Source organism: Kogia breviceps, chromosome 15, assembly GCF_026419965.1.
Source record: "Kogia breviceps isolate mKogBre1 chromosome 15, mKogBre1 haplotype 1, whole genome shotgun sequence".
NCBI classification, from domain to species: domain Eukaryota; kingdom Metazoa; phylum Chordata; class Mammalia; order Artiodactyla; family Physeteridae; genus Kogia; species Kogia breviceps.
Window position 1 is genome coordinate 7,254,232 of NC_081324.1, and position 18,255 is coordinate 7,272,486.

Sequence of the window (18,255 nt, forward strand, 5' to 3'; positions counted from 1 at the left end):
CTGTTGTTAAGAGAGCAAATTCTAAGGGTTCTCGTCACAAGGAAAATGTTTTTTTCTATTTCTTTACTTTTGTGTCTATATGAGATGGTGGATGTTCACCAAACTTACTGAAATTGTTTCAGCATGTATGTAAGTCAGATTATTATGCTGGACACCTTAAACTTACACAGTGCTGTATTGTATCAATTTTATCTCAATAAAACTGGAGAAAAAAATCATCTTCTCTTTTCCTCATCACATTGTATATGCTAAGCTTATGTTGAAAGTATATTTGTTGGGGTGGGATAGGGAGGGTGGGAGGGAGATGCAAGAGGGAGGAGATATGGGGATATATGTATATGTATAGCTCATTCACTTTGTTATAAAGCAGAAACTAACATTGTAAAGCAATTATACTCCAATAAAGATGTTAAAAAATATATTTGTTTATATATATAACACACATGTATATATATATATATATATACATATATATATATATATATATATATATATATATATTTGGACCTGCTTGGGAAAGTTAACTCTATATTATGATATAACAAGCCGTGTGAAGGATAACTTAACAAAGGATCAAAGGTCATAGATCTGTGTCTGTTTCCTCACTTGCGAAAAGAGGATAATAATAGTGTCTGTACCATAGATTTCTTATGAGGAATAAATAATTTATATAAAATATCTTAGAAATATGACTTGCACATAGTAAATTTACACATAAAGTAAGTAAATAATTTGTTTAAATGCTACTTAATAAGTAAATACATAAATGCACATAGTCTGTGCTTCTGTTGACATGGCAGGAGGATTTCATAGCAACTAGAAGAGACCATCAGAGCCAACATTGATTATCCGAAAAACCTTTCCTTGGAGACAGACCATCTTGCCAGGTTTTCAAATTTTCTGTGAAGTAATTATAACCTCAACTACATTTTTGTATCTGACCCGTCCCCTCTGTGGTTCAATACGAATCTTTTCTTTAGGGGGATGAAAAAACTCACCATCTCCCCATGATAACAATTTCCATACACTTGGGTATAGTTATTTCATCTTTGCATTCAATTACATTACCCTCTTCTCTTGTATTTTCTTTTCAAAGATGCCTCCCGAAGTTAGGTTTTTATAAGTTTTGTTGAAACTGTGGAGAGTTTATTGAATAGTATGGTTTCGGATGGCCTGTTTTCAGCTGCAGCAATGTGGCTGTAGAAGCAGTGAGTCTGGTCGTCAGGAAGGAGGGCTGTGAATTCAAATCTCAATTCTACTGATAACCAACCATGTGATTTGGGGCAAATTACTCTTCCTCACAGTGCCTCAGTTCCCCAGTTCATTAAATAGAGAGTTTCTGATGAAATCTAAATAAAATAATCCATACAGGTGGTTTAGTAAAACCCGGAAGATTCCATAGAGCTTAGTTATATTGTCATCGTCATCCAAGAAGTTGCACTGTTGGCACTTAAAAGGAAGTTTTAATTGTGGGAAATCTCGAAGTCATTTATGTATCAATAATAACCCACTCTGCACCATTCTTTAGTAAACTCACTGAGATTAATTACTAAGGAACTGGCTGCATATCCATTTAGTTGCCTTCACCGTCTGTGAGCACATTGGAGAAGGTAGGAAAAATGAAAAAATTGAGGACAATGGACTTTGGGGTGAGTATGTATAAAACTGCTGTGGACAGCTGCTTTAGCATAATCACTAAGGGCATGTGGGCTGCGGGTACAGGTGAGGTATTAGAGAGTGTCTGAAATAATGCTGGTGCTGGAGTGTCATTCTTATTACCTCTCTTGTACGTGTTTTCCCAGAAGGAGAAGGAGACAGAAAAGAGGCCTATTTAAAGAGTACTGGGACACACAGAATAGGGTAAGTTTTCTCAGAATTGTCATTTCCCCCCCCCCTTTTGTGCATCATAAATGTAAAGTCAGTCCATTTTGCAGTTAGCAGTCTTCTTTTTTATTCTCCTTTCAATAACCTAACCAATGCAGTTGCCTGTTGTTCCAGGATCAGCTATTTGATGAAATGGTTATTTTCTGAACTAGTCTCCGATTATTAATTCCTTTTGAAACTGTTTGTTTTACATTCACATAAATAAAGGCGCAATTACACTAGATAATAATAATCAGCATTGCACATTACCAAAATCTGTATTAGTTTCCTAGGGCTGCAGCAACAAAATTACCACAAAGAGGGTGACTAGAAACAACAGAAATCTAGTCTCTCACAGTTCTGGAGGGTTGGAATCCAAAATCAAGGTCTCAGCAGGATCAGTGCCCTCTTGGGACGAGACTCTGTTCTGTGCTTCTCTCCTGGCTGCTGGTGGTTGTCGGCATTCCTTGGCTTGTAGACGCAGCTCTCCAGTCTCTTCCTCTGTCTTCACATGGCATTCTTCCGTGTGTGTGTGTGTGTGTGTGTGTGTGTCTGTATCTCTTCTCCTTTTATAAGGGAACCAGTCATATTGGACTAAGAGCCCACCTGACTTCAGCATGACCTCATCTTAACTAATTACATCTGCAGCCACCCTATTTCCCAATAAGGTCACATTAATGAACGTCTGGGAAGGACAAAAATTTAGGGGAGATGATATCTGACCCAGCACAGGGCATGATAGTATTTTTATGTCGTGAGGTTATTGTGAGGATTAAATTAAATTAAACTAAAAGCATAGCAAGCACATAGAAGGATGCAATGCAGGATATTCATTATTGTTACGATGTTTGGATCCGTTTATTAATTAACGGACGTTCAGATTATAAAGCTAAAGACCTTTGTGTTGGGCTGCAGGAATCGAGTGAACTGTGACATTGTCCTCCTCATTCTACCTGCTCCTGCCCCTTAATGTTTAATTGACAGAGGAGAAATATCCTTCTGGGTTTGAAGATAAGAGCGATGCTTATTTTCGTGCTCACTGTCTCCACTATAGGTCAGATATTCTCTTTAACACATACTATTCTGTTTACAAAATTTTACAATAAAACATTTCCCTGAGTGTTATCTAAAATTACATCCATATCTCTTCAATTTAATTATTTGCCATGGAATGCTACATGGCCAAAACCTCAAGTACTAAAAAGTTTCTGACAATCCAGTGTATGTGCTTCAAACTTCTTAATAATCTATCAGTTTAACTTTCTTCTTTCTGTTAGGTATTTACTTTTTACAAAACAAAAAATTTTTTTTTCTGAATATCTCCTGGTTTGCTTCTGGGCACAAAGTGCGAAGGCTGGAGAAGTCTGGCCTTGTCTGACCTGCCATGCCTGCATGCAAGGAAACCGTGTTCTGTCACATACAATTTCCGGATCCCTTCTCTGTCCTTAGCTATTGCCCATTCAAGCCAATCCAAAACCACATTTATTGCTGTGAATTTCAGAGGAGGAAAGGCACTTTGCAACTTCCTCACTAGGTATTCAACTCGTTCAGGCTTTTGCAGAATAATGATAATCTGAATGGTGATTAGAAAGTTAGACAGTAAGCTGGACTGTGAAGTTAGACCTACTTGATTCTTTCGGGGTTTTTTTAGATAAACTACATAGAAAACAATAGTACTTGAATTTTCCTTTTACTTTCTCCTCGCAAACACCGAAACCGCACTAAATTTTCAGACTACTCACCGTCTCCTTGTCTCCCTCTCCTTCTCCTCCCTTCACTTCTGCCCTGCTCCCGCTCTCTCTCCCCCTCTGTCACTTCTGCTTACATATTTTCTGTCACACACATACATACAGGTGGTCAAAGTGACCCAATTAAGGTAGAGAAGATTAATGATTGTATAACATCATCTTGAAAGTGAAAGTCCATTTATTTTTGTAATTTTAAAAAACTTTATTTTATTTCATTATTTATTTTTGGCTGTGTTGGGTCTTCATTGCAGGCTTTCTCTAGTTGCGGCGAGCAGGGGCCATTCTTCGTTGTGGTGCGCAGGCTTCTCATTGCGGTGGCTCCTCTTGTCGCAGAGCATGGGCTCTAGGGGTGCAGGCTTCAGTAGTTGTGGCACGTGAGCTCAGTAGTTGTGGCGCACGGGCTTAGTTGCTCCGCGGCATGTGGGATCTTCCTGGGTCAGGGCTCAAACCTGTTTCCCCTCCATTGGCAGGCGGATTCTTAACCACTGCGCCACCACGGGAGTCCCTGTAATTTTTAAATTGTGTTCAGTTGCTTATTTTTAAGCCAGCACACTGTGTACTTTAAAAATATTTATTTTTCCATTCAACAGAAATTAATGATTATCCACTATGGGAAAATACTGTACTAGACTTTCCATATAAAAATGCAAATAATGGTTCTCTTCGAAATAGCCTAACATCAGGAGAGGGGGTTTTACATTTAAACAGGCAATTTATATCACAATATATCAAGTGATAATCAAGGCTAGGTCTCTGTTGTATCTCACTCACCACCCTGCAAATCAAGAATGTAATTTCTCACAGAAGTTCAATACAGTGAAGAGAATGTTTTATGAAATTAACTGTAATAGAAATTTGGCCTATATCGTGGTTGAACTAAGGAGAGATTTATGTGTTGAGTGTCTTTATTAAGTGCTGAAATGCAGTCAATTATTAACATCCTTTGCGTTTGTTTTCCTAGGCAACCAACAACTACAGAAGTCCTGTCCCTGCCAATCAACCTTCAGAAGGTGCAGGAGAGGATATTTATGTCAACTACCCAACCTTCTCTCATAGACCAAAGACTAGAGTCTAAGCTTTTCCCTTAATCTGAGCATATTAATGATGACTATTATGCACATGGGTCTTTATACAATTTCTTCCCACTATTTAGTGTCTACCTTGACTACTAGTTGACCAAATTTATTTCACTTGGCAGGAAAAATACTGCCTTAATTAGAGAGCATTCTTAACAGAAATGTTTTAGAAAACCTGACCCTAATTAGCTTACACATAAAAGGAAACTTATTGAATCATGTAATGGAACAATCAAGGGGCGCTCAAGCTTCAGGCAAGGGTTATTTACCAGGGCTTAAATATTATGTCTAGAATTTCACAGTGTTGGATCCACTTCCTTGGTGTTAGCCTAACTCTCACTCAGACTTTACCCTTGTGTTTCCAAGATGACTGCCAACAACTCTTGGCATCTCATAATCCTTGTTTCTGTCTGGTAAAGAGTTTGCTCTGATAGAGCAAACACATTTGGTTACTTGTCCATCATAAGACAATCATTATGTCCAGAAAGGATGAAATGGCTTAAGTCAGTTAAGGGCTCACCTTTAGAGCTAGGTAGGAGTGGGACCAAAGCACACTACTGGGAAATTCAGAGTTTTATTAGAAGTAAAGGGGAGCCTGGAAGCTGGGCTGGTTGCCAACAAATGCGGACTGTAATGACCTTCCAAGACATCTTCTGTTAGCCGCTAAGAAGAGTAGGAGGGCAGGTCTAGGTTAGCTCTGTCTCTCTTCCCACTTTTAGAACCTACTCGGTCAGCTTGGTCCAGAAGAGTACTTGGCAGTAGAATGACTAAATGGTCAAGAGGAAGGTAAATGTGACAGGGAAATCTCTTCCTTTTCTACTCTCAAATCAATTCATTTCTGATTTCATATAGAATTTCACTATCCCTCGTTTAGCCTTATGAGCAAGAGTAGTAGATGATCCAACAATAACTTAATTTTTTATATTGAATTTTTTATACTTTTGAGAATTATTTTTAATATGTAATTTCTCTCAAAGGAGTCAGGTACCTAGTATGTGAAATTTAAATACGAGAAAAAGAATGATAGTTGGAAGTGGTGGTATAGGGTGGTAGGGTAGAAAAGAGAGGGGCAAGAGCACAGGGAAGGTGTGGGGAAGGAGGAAAAGGGATCAGAGGGTAGGAAGGTACAAAGAAACTTCTGCTGCTTCAGTTTGGCCAAAGACACCGTTTGGCCTAATGTCATGACTGACAGGGCAGTTAGAGACCATGCCTGCCATTGTCCAAATTCTAGACGCAGGCAACAATGAAAAGTATTTGTGCAACTCAATAATGGTCATGGGCACCTTGAAACCACGATGGTTTTGTAATGACCAGATATAATGATCATTCGTGTCTCTAATACTCATCTTTAAAAGATTCTTAATTCTAGGCAGTTCCCTGGTGGCCTAGTGGTTAGGATTCTGGGCTTTCACTGCCATACCACAGGTTCAACCCCTACTTGGGGAACTGAGAACCTGCAAGCTGTGTGGCACAGCCAAAAAAAAAAAAAAGAAAGAAAGAAAAAAAAAAGATCCTCATTTCTAAAAGTTTCATCACAAAAGCTGCATTTAGGTTTCAAAGTTGGAGACTTTTCATGAAAACCTTAAGCAATGCCAAACCAAATTCTCATATTGTCTAGACAGATTCTTAGGCTGTAATTTACAGTTTTAGCAGGCCGGTGGATATTTTATGATTTTATCTTTAAATACATGCACGCCACATGGTGCAATTATCTGTGAATTACAGAGATTGTGAATGCCCCTATTTCAGAAGGGAAAAAGTAAAACCGGCCACTCCCAGGTGTACTTACGTACATGCAGTGAGAGTTAGCTCTCATTTTTATTTTGTTTGCTTATAGATCGTTATATCTGGATTCAAGAATTGTTTCCACAAATATATATGTAACAAAGTTGGAAGGCAGTTTTACAAGAAAACCATCTACTGTTTTGTTGACTATATCAGATCAATGAAAGTTTCCATGGCCGAATCTATCAATTTGCATGGTGAAGCAAACTTAACATCCTTTGAAAGATAAATGATTTCTTTTCCCTAAAAGTTAATAAAAATATTACTTTCTGGAAGATTCTGATAACCAAATCCTCAATGACTAACGTAGGTGAGAAGTAAAACATTTCTACCATTACCATATGGTTTCAGAGAAGATTTTTATGGCAAACCCCTTACGTGTTGCAAAGCCTCCAGAACACTTGAAACTCATCTCTTTTTCCATGGGTGTTTTAACCTTTTATAAAAATCTCTCACTCCAAATACTTATGAAAACTATTTACTCTGTCCCTTCTTTTCTATAAATTCTTCCTCTGCAGGGCTCAGAATTTTTTCAGGGATTTGGAACCTTCCTAAGTCCTGCTGAAATTTCTCTGATCTCCTCTACTGATCCTGCTATACTGTCAGCTGTTACGCTGATGAAATTCTGTTCATTCATTTTCTTTCTTTGGATATTCTACTTAACAAATCACTTTCATTGTAGTCTCTTTAATATTATACCTAACTTGCTGGAGTTGTGAACTCTACCTAATATATATAAAAAACTATGCTTGCTATATATATATATATACACACACACTATATATGGTATCTATTGTAGGTATATGGTATATATATATAGTATGTGTGTATATATATATATGTACATACAAACACACATGTATATATATTTTTCCTAATCTGTTGTACCTACTATTCCAGTTGTTACTAAGGAAACAGATCAAAACAGATCCACGGAATGAAAGGTCAGACTTGAATTAAATTATGTTTTAAACCTTTTTTGCAAGGTGTTATTTAGGAAGCAAGATGCTTCCTAAGATTCTTTTTTACATATATAATTTATACTGATACATAATACATTAAATAATCTGTTTCCTTTGAATGCCCTTATTTTAGTATTTACATTAAAGTAATCAGTTACAAGGAATTACTGTGTGATGACAAGGTAGGTAAGTTTGTTCAATGTCATTATAGAGTACACAGTTTTGTCAGGGAAAGAATACATCTTATTAACCTATAGTGATTAGGGTATTGATTATATTATCATCAGCGAGACCTTGGAACATTATTTAAAAGCCTTTATGCATGCTGAGAAAATCGCATAGAATTTCATTAGCTTGCAACCATGCTTATATGGGTGGGAGGCAGGTGGGTGAAGTTAGCGTTTTCAGTTAATAAATATTCACATTTATAGAAAGTTTTAAGTAATTCAGTTTATTACTAAAATATTATACATATACATTTAAAATACTTTGACTATCAATTTATAAGATAAAGTAAAATAAAAATAATTTTAGTAGGTTTACTTTTATTGTAAGCATCCAAGTTATGTTTGTTTATATAGAACTATGTTAAAAAATAACTACAGCTACATTACAGTAATTTTCCAAATTGGTAGAGTCCACATCGTAATTAGAAATCACTGTAATCAAAATGCTTCTCCTTGATTTTTAATAACGTGCTGTATTTTGTACTGCTGGTGTGAAATGTCAACAAGATTGAAGATACTGTAGAATACAGATGCTATTATATAGTGAGAATGAAGGTGCTAAACAGTGAGTACAAAGTTTAGCTTCTTTCCATAGTAGAGATAAGAAAATATCTTTGAAAAATATAAAACTATATAAACATGTAATACCATTATTTTATTATCATCATTAGTTAGGCCACTATTAGAATGTAGTATCTAGAAAGTATTGACCTTCACGTGCAGGTTTTTGCATAAATTAATATACTTTTCCACTGGTCTGTTCATTGGGTTATTCTAAGTCAAGTCTCTAGGCTCTTATATATTTATGAAGTAAAAATAAGCTTTTAAAAAAACTTTTCTATTGCTAGTGATCCGATAGATAGAACTATGGCTTCTAGAATTAACCGCAATGCTTTCTTAAAAAATTTTACAAGTCTTCAAGGTTGGATTACATATTGTTTTTCGAGATTTAAAGCACTATGTTGTAAGAAAAGATCTAATTTGGGGGTATGGGTGATAAATGTCTGGAATAATCCCCATTTATTGTCTATTGTCCCCGTTTGAATGATAAGTAATATAGTCACCCTCTTTAGAACATTTTTTTCCGGTTTTATGTGTAATTTCAGACTTGGGTTTTGTAAGGCATGCAAATGTTTACCTTGATATACTGTGTTCTGTTGTTTGAATGAATAAAATGTAGCGCTTCACGATCATTAGTTTCACTTGTTATCAAAGAATATTAGGGGAAAATTCCTACAGAATAATATTAACACGAAGAGTTAAATGCAGAAAAAAATCAAACCAGTGATACTTTGTAGCTTCTATCTCAATGCAACATTCAGTTCATTTTATAAGTGCATGTAGTTCAAAGAGTCAAAGTGTGCTGTTCAAGGGTGGTTTTTTTTTCGCAAAAAAATAGTAGTTCCCTGTCCTTCGCATTTTCCCTCCATTGAGACAACAAATTTCACTTCTGATTATTTTTTCTACTTTTCTGAAGAGTGTACATATATCATTACTAGATTTTTAAAAATTTTAGACATTCTTTATTGATTTAGATGTCTTGCTCTCCACGAACTCACCACACATGTATACCTTTCCCATGTACCCATCCTTCCAAAATATTTATATTTAAATTTTGATTGTTTCAATATTTGGTGTTTATTTTTAATGATCTTGCCAATACTCTTCTTAGTTGAATCCCATGTCAAAAAATGATTATGCATTCTTTCCTACATAACTTTTTTTCCTACCTAGAGTTAATAATTGTCTCTTTTTGTAGTTTACTATTTTTGTATTTACCATAAATTTATCTCAGACTCTTCACCAATGGTCTGAGGGATCTTTCCAGATCCTCTGACATGCAATAGATATTTAGGCAATCTCCTCCTCCTAAAAAATTACCCTAAAACGTTGACTTGGGTAGATTAACAGTGATTCTTTCTGCATAGCTGTCATCCTGATGTCTCTCTTCATCCAGAAAAAAAAGTAGAGAGAGGACAGTACAACCTGGAGTCAATTCAAGAAAATTTCCCAGTATAAAAGGATGAGGTGCCAGATTACAAGTATTTAAGCAGTACCCAGAAAACGGCACAATAAGCAGCCTGTTATATTTGGGTTTGTGTCTGTAAAAGTTGAGGGTACTGGTTTTAAGCATTAGAAGCAGATGCTGACCATGTTATAGAAAAAACAGTTAATTTATTTGAGTGATATGGGTGGCTTATAGCAGTTCCAGGACACTGATGGAACAAGTTTAGAAAACAGAGAAAAAGTGGCAACTCCAGTGGTCCACAAGCAGGAAACCACTTTGAGCTCTGATAACTTTCTTTCTTCACTCTTCAAAATTTAACCTCAGCTGATTTTGTATTTTTCTGCTAGTTCATTCTTAAGACGATATCCTTCTTATTTAATCGCTTATTCATGACAACCTTTATTCCCGGTATTCAAAAATACTTATAGTGACTAAGACCATTATCCTTTAACCTGATGATTGGGTAAGACTGAAATCTCCAATTTACCCTCAATGTTATTAAAATTTCTTGCTACAGCTTTTGATGTGGCTTCAGTTGCACTAATTTATCTCACTTTTAAATTTTACCATTTCTAATGAAGATCATCAGAAGCAAATTTTGATTTTTTTTTTAGCTCACATGATAAACGTACAAAGAAATGTAATAGCTCAATAGCTTCTAGAGACATACAACACTCTTCTAACCTTTCTGTAATCTTAGATGTCTGTTTGATCATCATTTCAATGGCTAATGAATTGCTAGCTATTATAAATTTGGGCTACTGACAAAAATATTGTTATATGTTTTTACTATGCACTCTAATTCTCAAAGATATTTCTTACATTATCCTATTTAATTTTTAAAACAACTCTAAGATATAGGCAAGTTAAATATGATTATCCTAATTGACAATTGAGGCAAAAAGATCCAGAGAAACTATGTGCTAGATTGTGTTTTGTCCATTGGATTAACAGAGGAACTCTAAGTCCTGGAATCTCCTTTTTTTTTATGTGGTAATGGGTTAGAATTGGCTAAAATGGAAGTTGCATGAGATGTGGGACACTGGATATTGCTCTGTGTAGGTTATTTAGGACAATGTTGATGGACAGATGGAGAGGGTCTGGCACATTCCAGCTTGTCTTTACCCCCCTCTATTGCATGTCCAGCTCTTCCTGACTGCTGACCCTGTAGACCAAAAATCACCCCAGATATTGCTACATGTTTGGCTGCAGAACCACAGAGGCCATAGGTATTCAGTGGCAGCAGCTTCACAGACACCTCTTAAAAGCTTCCCCTTAATAGCAAGGTAACAGGATAAAAGGTCAATATATTATTTTTAAAGTCAATTGCTTTCCTACATACCAGCAATGAACAATCAGAATTATATATTTAAAAATCAACGTCATTTACTGCAACACCAAAAATATACATATAAAGTACTTAGGTGTATTTTTAACTAAATATGTACAGGACCTGTATGCTTTGTATCCTATTAACTTCTTGTATTCGCTTGTTAGTTTCAGGGTTTTTTTGGTGGATTCTTTGGAGTTCTCTGCATAGACAACTATGTCTTCTGCAAATAAAGTTAGTTTCATTTATTGCTTCCCAATCTTTATGCATTTTATTTCTTTTTCTTGTCTTATTTTGGCAGCTTGGACTTCTAGCAAAATGTTGAATAGGAGTGATAAGATAGTCCATTGCTGCCTTCTCTCACCATTAAGTATGATGTTAGCTGTGGGTGTTTTGTAGATGTTCTTTATCAAGTTGAGAAAGTTTTTCTCTGAATTTGCTGAGAGTTTTTAAAAAATCATGAATGCACGTGGTATTTTGTCAAATGCCTTTTCTGCTCTGATTGATATGATTATATTACTTTTCTTTGTTAGCCTGTTGATGTGGTAGATTACATTTCCGAATTTTGAATGTTGAACCAGTCTTGCATAACTGTAATAAATCCTAGCTGATAACAAAAATTATTTTTAGACATTGTTGGATTTGTTTTGCTAATATTTTGTTGATTTTTTAAAATCTAAGTTTATGGGAGATATTTATCTTTTTTTGGCAATGTTTCATCTGGTTTGATATTAGGATAATTCTGACTTCATAGAATGAGTTAGACATAATTTCTCTGCTTCTGTTTTTTGGAAGAGTTGTAGAGAATTGGTATTATTTTTTCCATAAATGTTTGTTAGGATGGTACTTTCACTTTGGAAGGTTATTAATTTTTGATTCAATTTCTTTAGTAGATATAGGGCTATACAGTTCATCTATTTTTCCTTGTGTGAGGTTTGGTAGTTTATGCCTTTCAAGGAATTGGCCCATTTTATCTGTTATCAAGTTGTTAGCATAGAGTTGTTCCCAATATTCCTTTATTACCCTTTAACATCCAGTTGTTTCTTCAATTGGCTATCTGTAATGATGATCCTTCTTTATTTACGATAGTGGTAATTTTTGTCTTCTCTCTTTTTTTCTTGACTACCCTTTCTTGACCTTACTAATTTTTTTTATCTTTTCAAATAATCAGATTTTGGTTTTATTGATTTTTTTTTCTGTTATTTTCAATTTCATTGATTTCTTCTCTAATTTTTATTATTTTCTTTCTTCTGCTTGCTTTAGATTTATTTTGCTCTTCTTTCTCTAGTTACCTAGTGTGTAAGCTTTGGTTATTGATTTTAGATTTCTCTTCCTTTCCATTCTTGGCATTTAATGCTTTAAATTTCACTGCATCCCACAAATTCTGGTACGCTGTATTTTTATTTTTATCTAATTAAAATATTTTTGGATTTTTCTTGAGGCTTCTTTGATTCATGGGTTATTTTTAAATGCTTTGGAAACCTCTCTATATATTTGGATTTCTCTACTATATTTCTCTTACAGAGTTCTAATTTAATTTTGTTGTAGTCTGAAAACATTATTTGTATGATTTCTATTCTTTTAAATTTATTAAGGTGTGTTTTATGGCCCAGAATATGGTCTACCTCGGAGAATATTTCATGTGAGCTTGAGAAGAATGTGCATTCTGCTGCTGGATGTAATATCCTATAAATGTTCAGCAGATCAAAGTGACTGATAGTGCTGTTCAGGTCACCCATATTCTTTCTGATTTTCTCCCTGCTTGATCTATCACATGCTGATAGAGACATGTTGCAGTCTCCAGCTACAGTTATGGATTTGTCTATGTCACCTTGAAGTTTTATCAGCTTTTGCCTTGTGTATTTTGCTATTCTATTATTAGGAACATACACTTTTAGGATTGTCAGTGTTTCTTGGAGAATTGACCACTTTGTCACATGTAATGCCCTTTTTATCCCTGATAACATTCCTTGCCCTGAAGTCTGCTTTGTCTAAAATTAAACAGGTGCTCCAGCTTTCTTTTGAATTGTGTTATCATGTCCTATATATCTCCAGCTATGGGCTTGGACCATGGCAGACATTGGATTGTCCCCCAGGAGTCCTCACTGTGGCCCAGAATGCTCTGGAAGTGTACACACTCTCGTCCCACACATGTGCAGTACATACCCCCACCCTGGCTTTGGTCAGTCCTGCCCCTGCATGTTCTTTGGCCCAGAGCCTGGTCCCCACAGCTGGCTGTGCCTTTGGGGTGAGACTTCAGCACACTGTGATTCTGATTGAATGTTGGGAGGCCTTGACAATGATTGGCGTTTGCCTGAAAGATGGCATGTACCAGACTGCATACTGACAAGTCTGGAATAAGGGCCTCTGGCAACTGGGGCGCCCAGGTGTTTCCCATCCAAGGACTCTCCATCCTCTCCCCCACCCCTCACCCCACCGCAGGAGCTCCTGAGATCAGGAGACATCGGGCTCATTCTGGGATGAATGTTCCTGGCAGCGTCTTGGACATTTTCTGCTGTCCTCTTAGCTGCTCCTGACACTGAGCACATCTCAGCCTATTCTCTACCTGAACCTCTACCTGGACCTGCACTTTACCGCACCTGTACACAGCCACAGTAACAAAGTGCATCCTGAGAGTTTCACATGTGCCCCCTTCCCTTCCTGGGAGACTTCACAGAGAAGAAAAAAGAAAAAAATGTACCAAGTACTCCTAGGTGCTCCTCAGAGAGATTTTCCCTCTTGCAGCTCTTTTGTCTGCAGTCTGCTGTGATTATACTGGACCCCTACTGGTGTGATGGCAAGTGGGGGAAGGGGAGGAGGGTGTTCTACTACTGTATGATTCAGTCTCAGCCTATGACTTTGTTAGGTTCACAGATGTTTCCCCGGCGGAATTGCTTTCCCTCTTGCCCTCTACCCCAATCCCTGGCTGCAGTTTCCAGTCTACTTCCACGACAGCCTGGCCACTGTTAACTGTGTTATTATGATTATGATTTTTATTTTTCTTTCTTAGGTGAGACAGGAAGTCTGCAGGAGCTGGGACTAGGTTTGAGAACTGTGCTCTGACAAAGTCCTTTCCTCTGGAGTGTAGGTCTTTGTTACTGAGAATGCTCTTGGCTTATTTCACAGTGGTGATGCTGCCTCTTCCCTGGCCAGATCCATGAGGGAACCTTTCTTGGATCCTCATGGTGAGACTCTGGTGGCTTTCGGGGTCCCTGTTAGACTGTGGTTCCCAAGAGCTTCTCACGATTAGTCCACAATTATGTTCAGCAATTCGTCCAGCTCACCCTTTAGGTGTTCCTATTAGTTGATGGCCTCAGAGCTTCTGCTCCAGGTGAGGAGACATTGGTTGCTGTAGCTGTCTGGATGTGTCTGTCTCTGCAGATTTTGCAGTGGAGGTTTGCCTTGTGACCTCAGTTCTCTGATAGATCCAAGGAAAGTCACTGATTTTTAGTCTGTTCAGCTTTTTCTTGTTGTAATTATGGCCACTGCCAAGCTCTTTCTATGTTGGCATTAAACCTGGAAGTCCTTCCCCACATATTTTTAGTATATGTATTTTCTACTGTCTTGGTTTCTGGCCTGTTTTTTTGTCCTGATTTTGTGATGCTTCACTAGGGTGGCCTGACACTGGATTCTGACCCATCTGACTCTCTCTGTTCCATACTTATTTCTGTCCCACTTTCACGGGCCACAGATCCACATGACAAAATATTTATTGTCTATGAAAATTGAGCAAAAATAAAATGTAGAATACAATCTGAAGATTCGTATGAGATCATACGATCATACTCAGTTTCCCTGACTGTTCAGATCAACATCAGGCCTTATAAAATTTTTAGTCCAAAATGAAGCAAAGGGTAGTAAAGAGGCATACCATCTCAAGCCACAAGAAGACAATAATGTGTCAAGTCTACGCAGTCAGCAAAAAGTAAGTCAGAGGAACTGTCAGTAACACCCATCCATCCCAGAATACAGTCCGAGGCACCAGACTTCATGACTTTTTTTGGATGCTGCTAAAACGGAATAAATGCAAGTCAAAGGAAAGTGTTTCCCTGGTTACATGTATTCAGTATAAATTTATTTTAAGAATTAGTTGCACAGAAGGTAAATGAGAATCAGAAGAATGCATGCATAAGAGGAAACAAGGCACTAACAGCATGATCAGGGTGCATATATACATACAAATGTTAGGCTTCAATGGAAGAAAACACACAATGCAAAGTAAGATAAACAAAACAGAATGGCAACTTGAGAAGGGAGGACCACACATCCTGAGGGCCTGTTACACAGTGCTAGTTAGTTATATGCTTTCATAAATGTGTGAAAGAGTCAGTTTAACATGAACAATGGACCCAAGTCAGATGGCCCTATAGCTTCTTCACTCCATATGGCCATAAACCAAAACATTGCAAAGCTTTTCTAAATAGATCATTGAACAATTTCTTCTAAAACTCTAAACTCTTTCTCTTTACATGTTAATAGAAGCAGTGTTGAAGTTGTACATTTCTATTAAGTTAGACTAAGAAACAACCCATTACTGCCCAAGACCTGTTACCATCACTTCTAGATTAGGGAACAACGTTAATAATAACCACCAGTTATTATTGTAAGAATCCCATGTCATTTAAGCTTCAAGAAAAGATGGTGTCTAGACAGGAACCAAAAAAGACAAAGATGATCCCTTTTACTCGAGTCCTCAGCAGTGACCTGAATTATTTGAGAGCTCATAGTGTTCTGATACATTAAAAATAATGCCCCAAACTCTACAACACACAGTTAAGTATAGCATATAAATGTTATTGTTTAAAATGTCAAACATCATAATATAACATCTCTTTTGGGGAATAGTGCCTCTGGGATCTGTATACATTTTACATCTCTATTGAAGAGTCGGAAAGGACAAATGTCACACGAAGGATGGAATAATTACATTTTGTTCACGTATGTAGTGAGTAGTTTGTACTATATGCAATGTTGATTTTACCTGAGATATCAAATATCACCCCCAATCAGTCTAAGTTGTGCACAATATTAAAAGTAGCAGTGACAATCTTTCCTATATAATACCTAGTCATCCCACTTACAATTTCTAAATTTATGATGATTCATTTTAGTTACATTTCTTAGCGCTCTCAATGGTCCATGCAATTTAGAATTTAGAATGCCAGCCTCTCTCAGTATTGAGAAAGAGGGCCAGATGGTGGGGAAGGAGGGTGGGGTACGGAGCTGAGCAGAACGTTCACAGTATATCCTTTGTGGCATTTTTACTTTAGATTATTTTGCTGACAGTGAGGTGGCCGTAGTTAGAGTGAGTAAAATGGATTAGTTCTGCTAATGGCCTTAATATTTATTGTTTTGGACATGAAGCTCTATCTATTTAGGTCTCTGAAATAGAATTACATTTGTTAAAAAACTATAAACTTCAGAAACAGCAGGCTACCTAAAACATATTTTTTAATGGATATTGGAACAAGAAAGGAATTTATTAAGTCAAGCGACATTGGCTGAACAGCGCTAGACTGGATATACCTACTTCATGACTTGAAATGCATACTTTTCCTTAAATGGTGAGTTCCTTAAAGGAGAATCCAAGTCTTACTCACTTTTGAATTCCCAGCTCTTAGAAGATTCAATTAATGTTTTTTAAATTGAATTTTGCAATAGTATTTTTTTTCTTTCGGCTACCTTATAATCAAAGTTTGCAAATATTCAGAAGAGTATAAGAGACGTAGAACAGATTTCTGTAATTCACACATACATAGACAGCGATGGCGAGTGTGTATTCGTCTTATGTACACGTTTGTGTCGAGAGGAATAGGGAATTTTAGAAAAACTGGTTTAACAAAATTTATACAATAGAAATAGCAAGAGGTAATTTTGGAGTTGTGTTAGACTATGTTGCCTAATAATTTCCTGTGATTAAAAAAAGCGAGGCCTAGCTATTCAGAGAGAGAGAGAGAAAAAGAGAGGGATTGAGAAAGAAGAAGAAGGAGGAGGAGGGGGAGGGGTGGGAAGGAGCGGGAGGAGGAAGAGAGAAACGCAGAGACAGCTTTGAGAAAGGGATTTAGGAAGCTGATGACGCTGGTCTCTCTTCCCTCCCTTACTCCTTTATTTTTGCCATCTCAGGTCTTCTGTGGAAAGCCACATAGGCTTTTGCCATCAGATTGCCCTCCTGGCACTGCTGTGTATCAATAGTAATTAAAAGGAGGCAAGAACGAGAGCCAAGAGATACCAGGTGCCCTCTACTCATGTTTTGTCAATATCAAGCATTCAGTAAGTATTCAGCCACTGACTAGCCTTTGAGATCATATAAATCAGCAGCCTGATTTCCTAAAACACCTAGATACTAGGATAATTCATGTTTCCATGAATATTTAGATACGCTATCCAGTTCTTGCTCAAACATTGATTTAACATTTTACCATATGGATATCAAAGTTAGGTATATTTGCCTAGTATTTTTCTTGAATAACTTGGAAATAAAGATAGCAGTTTTGCCATCTTGGGGAGTTATTTGATTTTGCTTTTCTTTGTATATTACAAAAATAGCATAGTAATTGCTATTGGGCCGTGCCCTCTGACATGCATTTATTAAACATCTTCTCTTATGTCAGCTCTAAATTTACACAAACCTTGCACTTTTCATAAAGACCCTTTCCCCAGTAAATATAATCCCCATGATTTTAATAGTGACCGAAAGGGAACGAAAAATCCATTAAGTTCACACCACCAATTTGTTATGAAATTAGCACAAAAAAGTCATATCCAGAATAAGCTGTTTTTCATTCAGCAGTTAGAAGGAATGAGTGTTTGCATCATCACTGCCACTCCCTAAGTATTTTCCAACCTTCTACCTTCTGCACAGAATTGAAAGCACACATACATTTTTTGTTGCTTTCTTCAAATTCAAGACCTTGTCCAGACCTGGTTGGAGCAGGACCTTTTAGCACTAGGACTGACCGCTTGACCCTCACCCATTTTGATTTCTCTGATATTATGGAAGCCTCACCCTTTCTTTAAAGACACGACTCTCTAAAAGGAAAAATACTCCCAACTAATTTGGTAAAGTAATAAGATAAGTCCAGCTAATATTTAAAGGTTAAGTTTCAGGAACAGATTCTGTGGTCTAAGTCCAAGTGACAAAGGTGCTATATCATGGGATGGAAAATAATAAAGAAGCCACTGGTGTCTGGTACAGTCATGACCACACACATTTCACTTTGGATATTAAACCTTTGTCTACCAAATGTTCATTTTCA

General features: G+C 36.8%; 1 protein-coding gene across 2 annotated transcripts in view; it reads left to right on the top strand.

Annotated features, from left to right (window-relative positions):
• The window catches only part of CD226 (CD226 molecule), an 88,382-nt gene extending 82,218 nt beyond the window's left edge, over nucleotides 1-6,164 (top strand). Inside the window, exons 6-7 of one of the 2 annotated variants that reach the window (XM_067014378.1) lie at nucleotides 1,803-1,860; nucleotides 4,573-6,164. In XM_067014378.1, coding sequence (XP_066870479.1) covers nucleotides 1,803-1,860; nucleotides 4,573-4,686 — 172 coding nt within the window. In that variant the 3' untranslated portion in view covers nucleotides 4,687-6,164. The remainder of the gene's footprint in view (nucleotides 1-1,802; nucleotides 1,861-4,572) is intronic. The other variant, XM_067014379.1, reaches the window with a different exon arrangement.
• The last annotated feature ends 12,091 nt before the right edge of the window (nucleotides 6,165-18,255 follow it).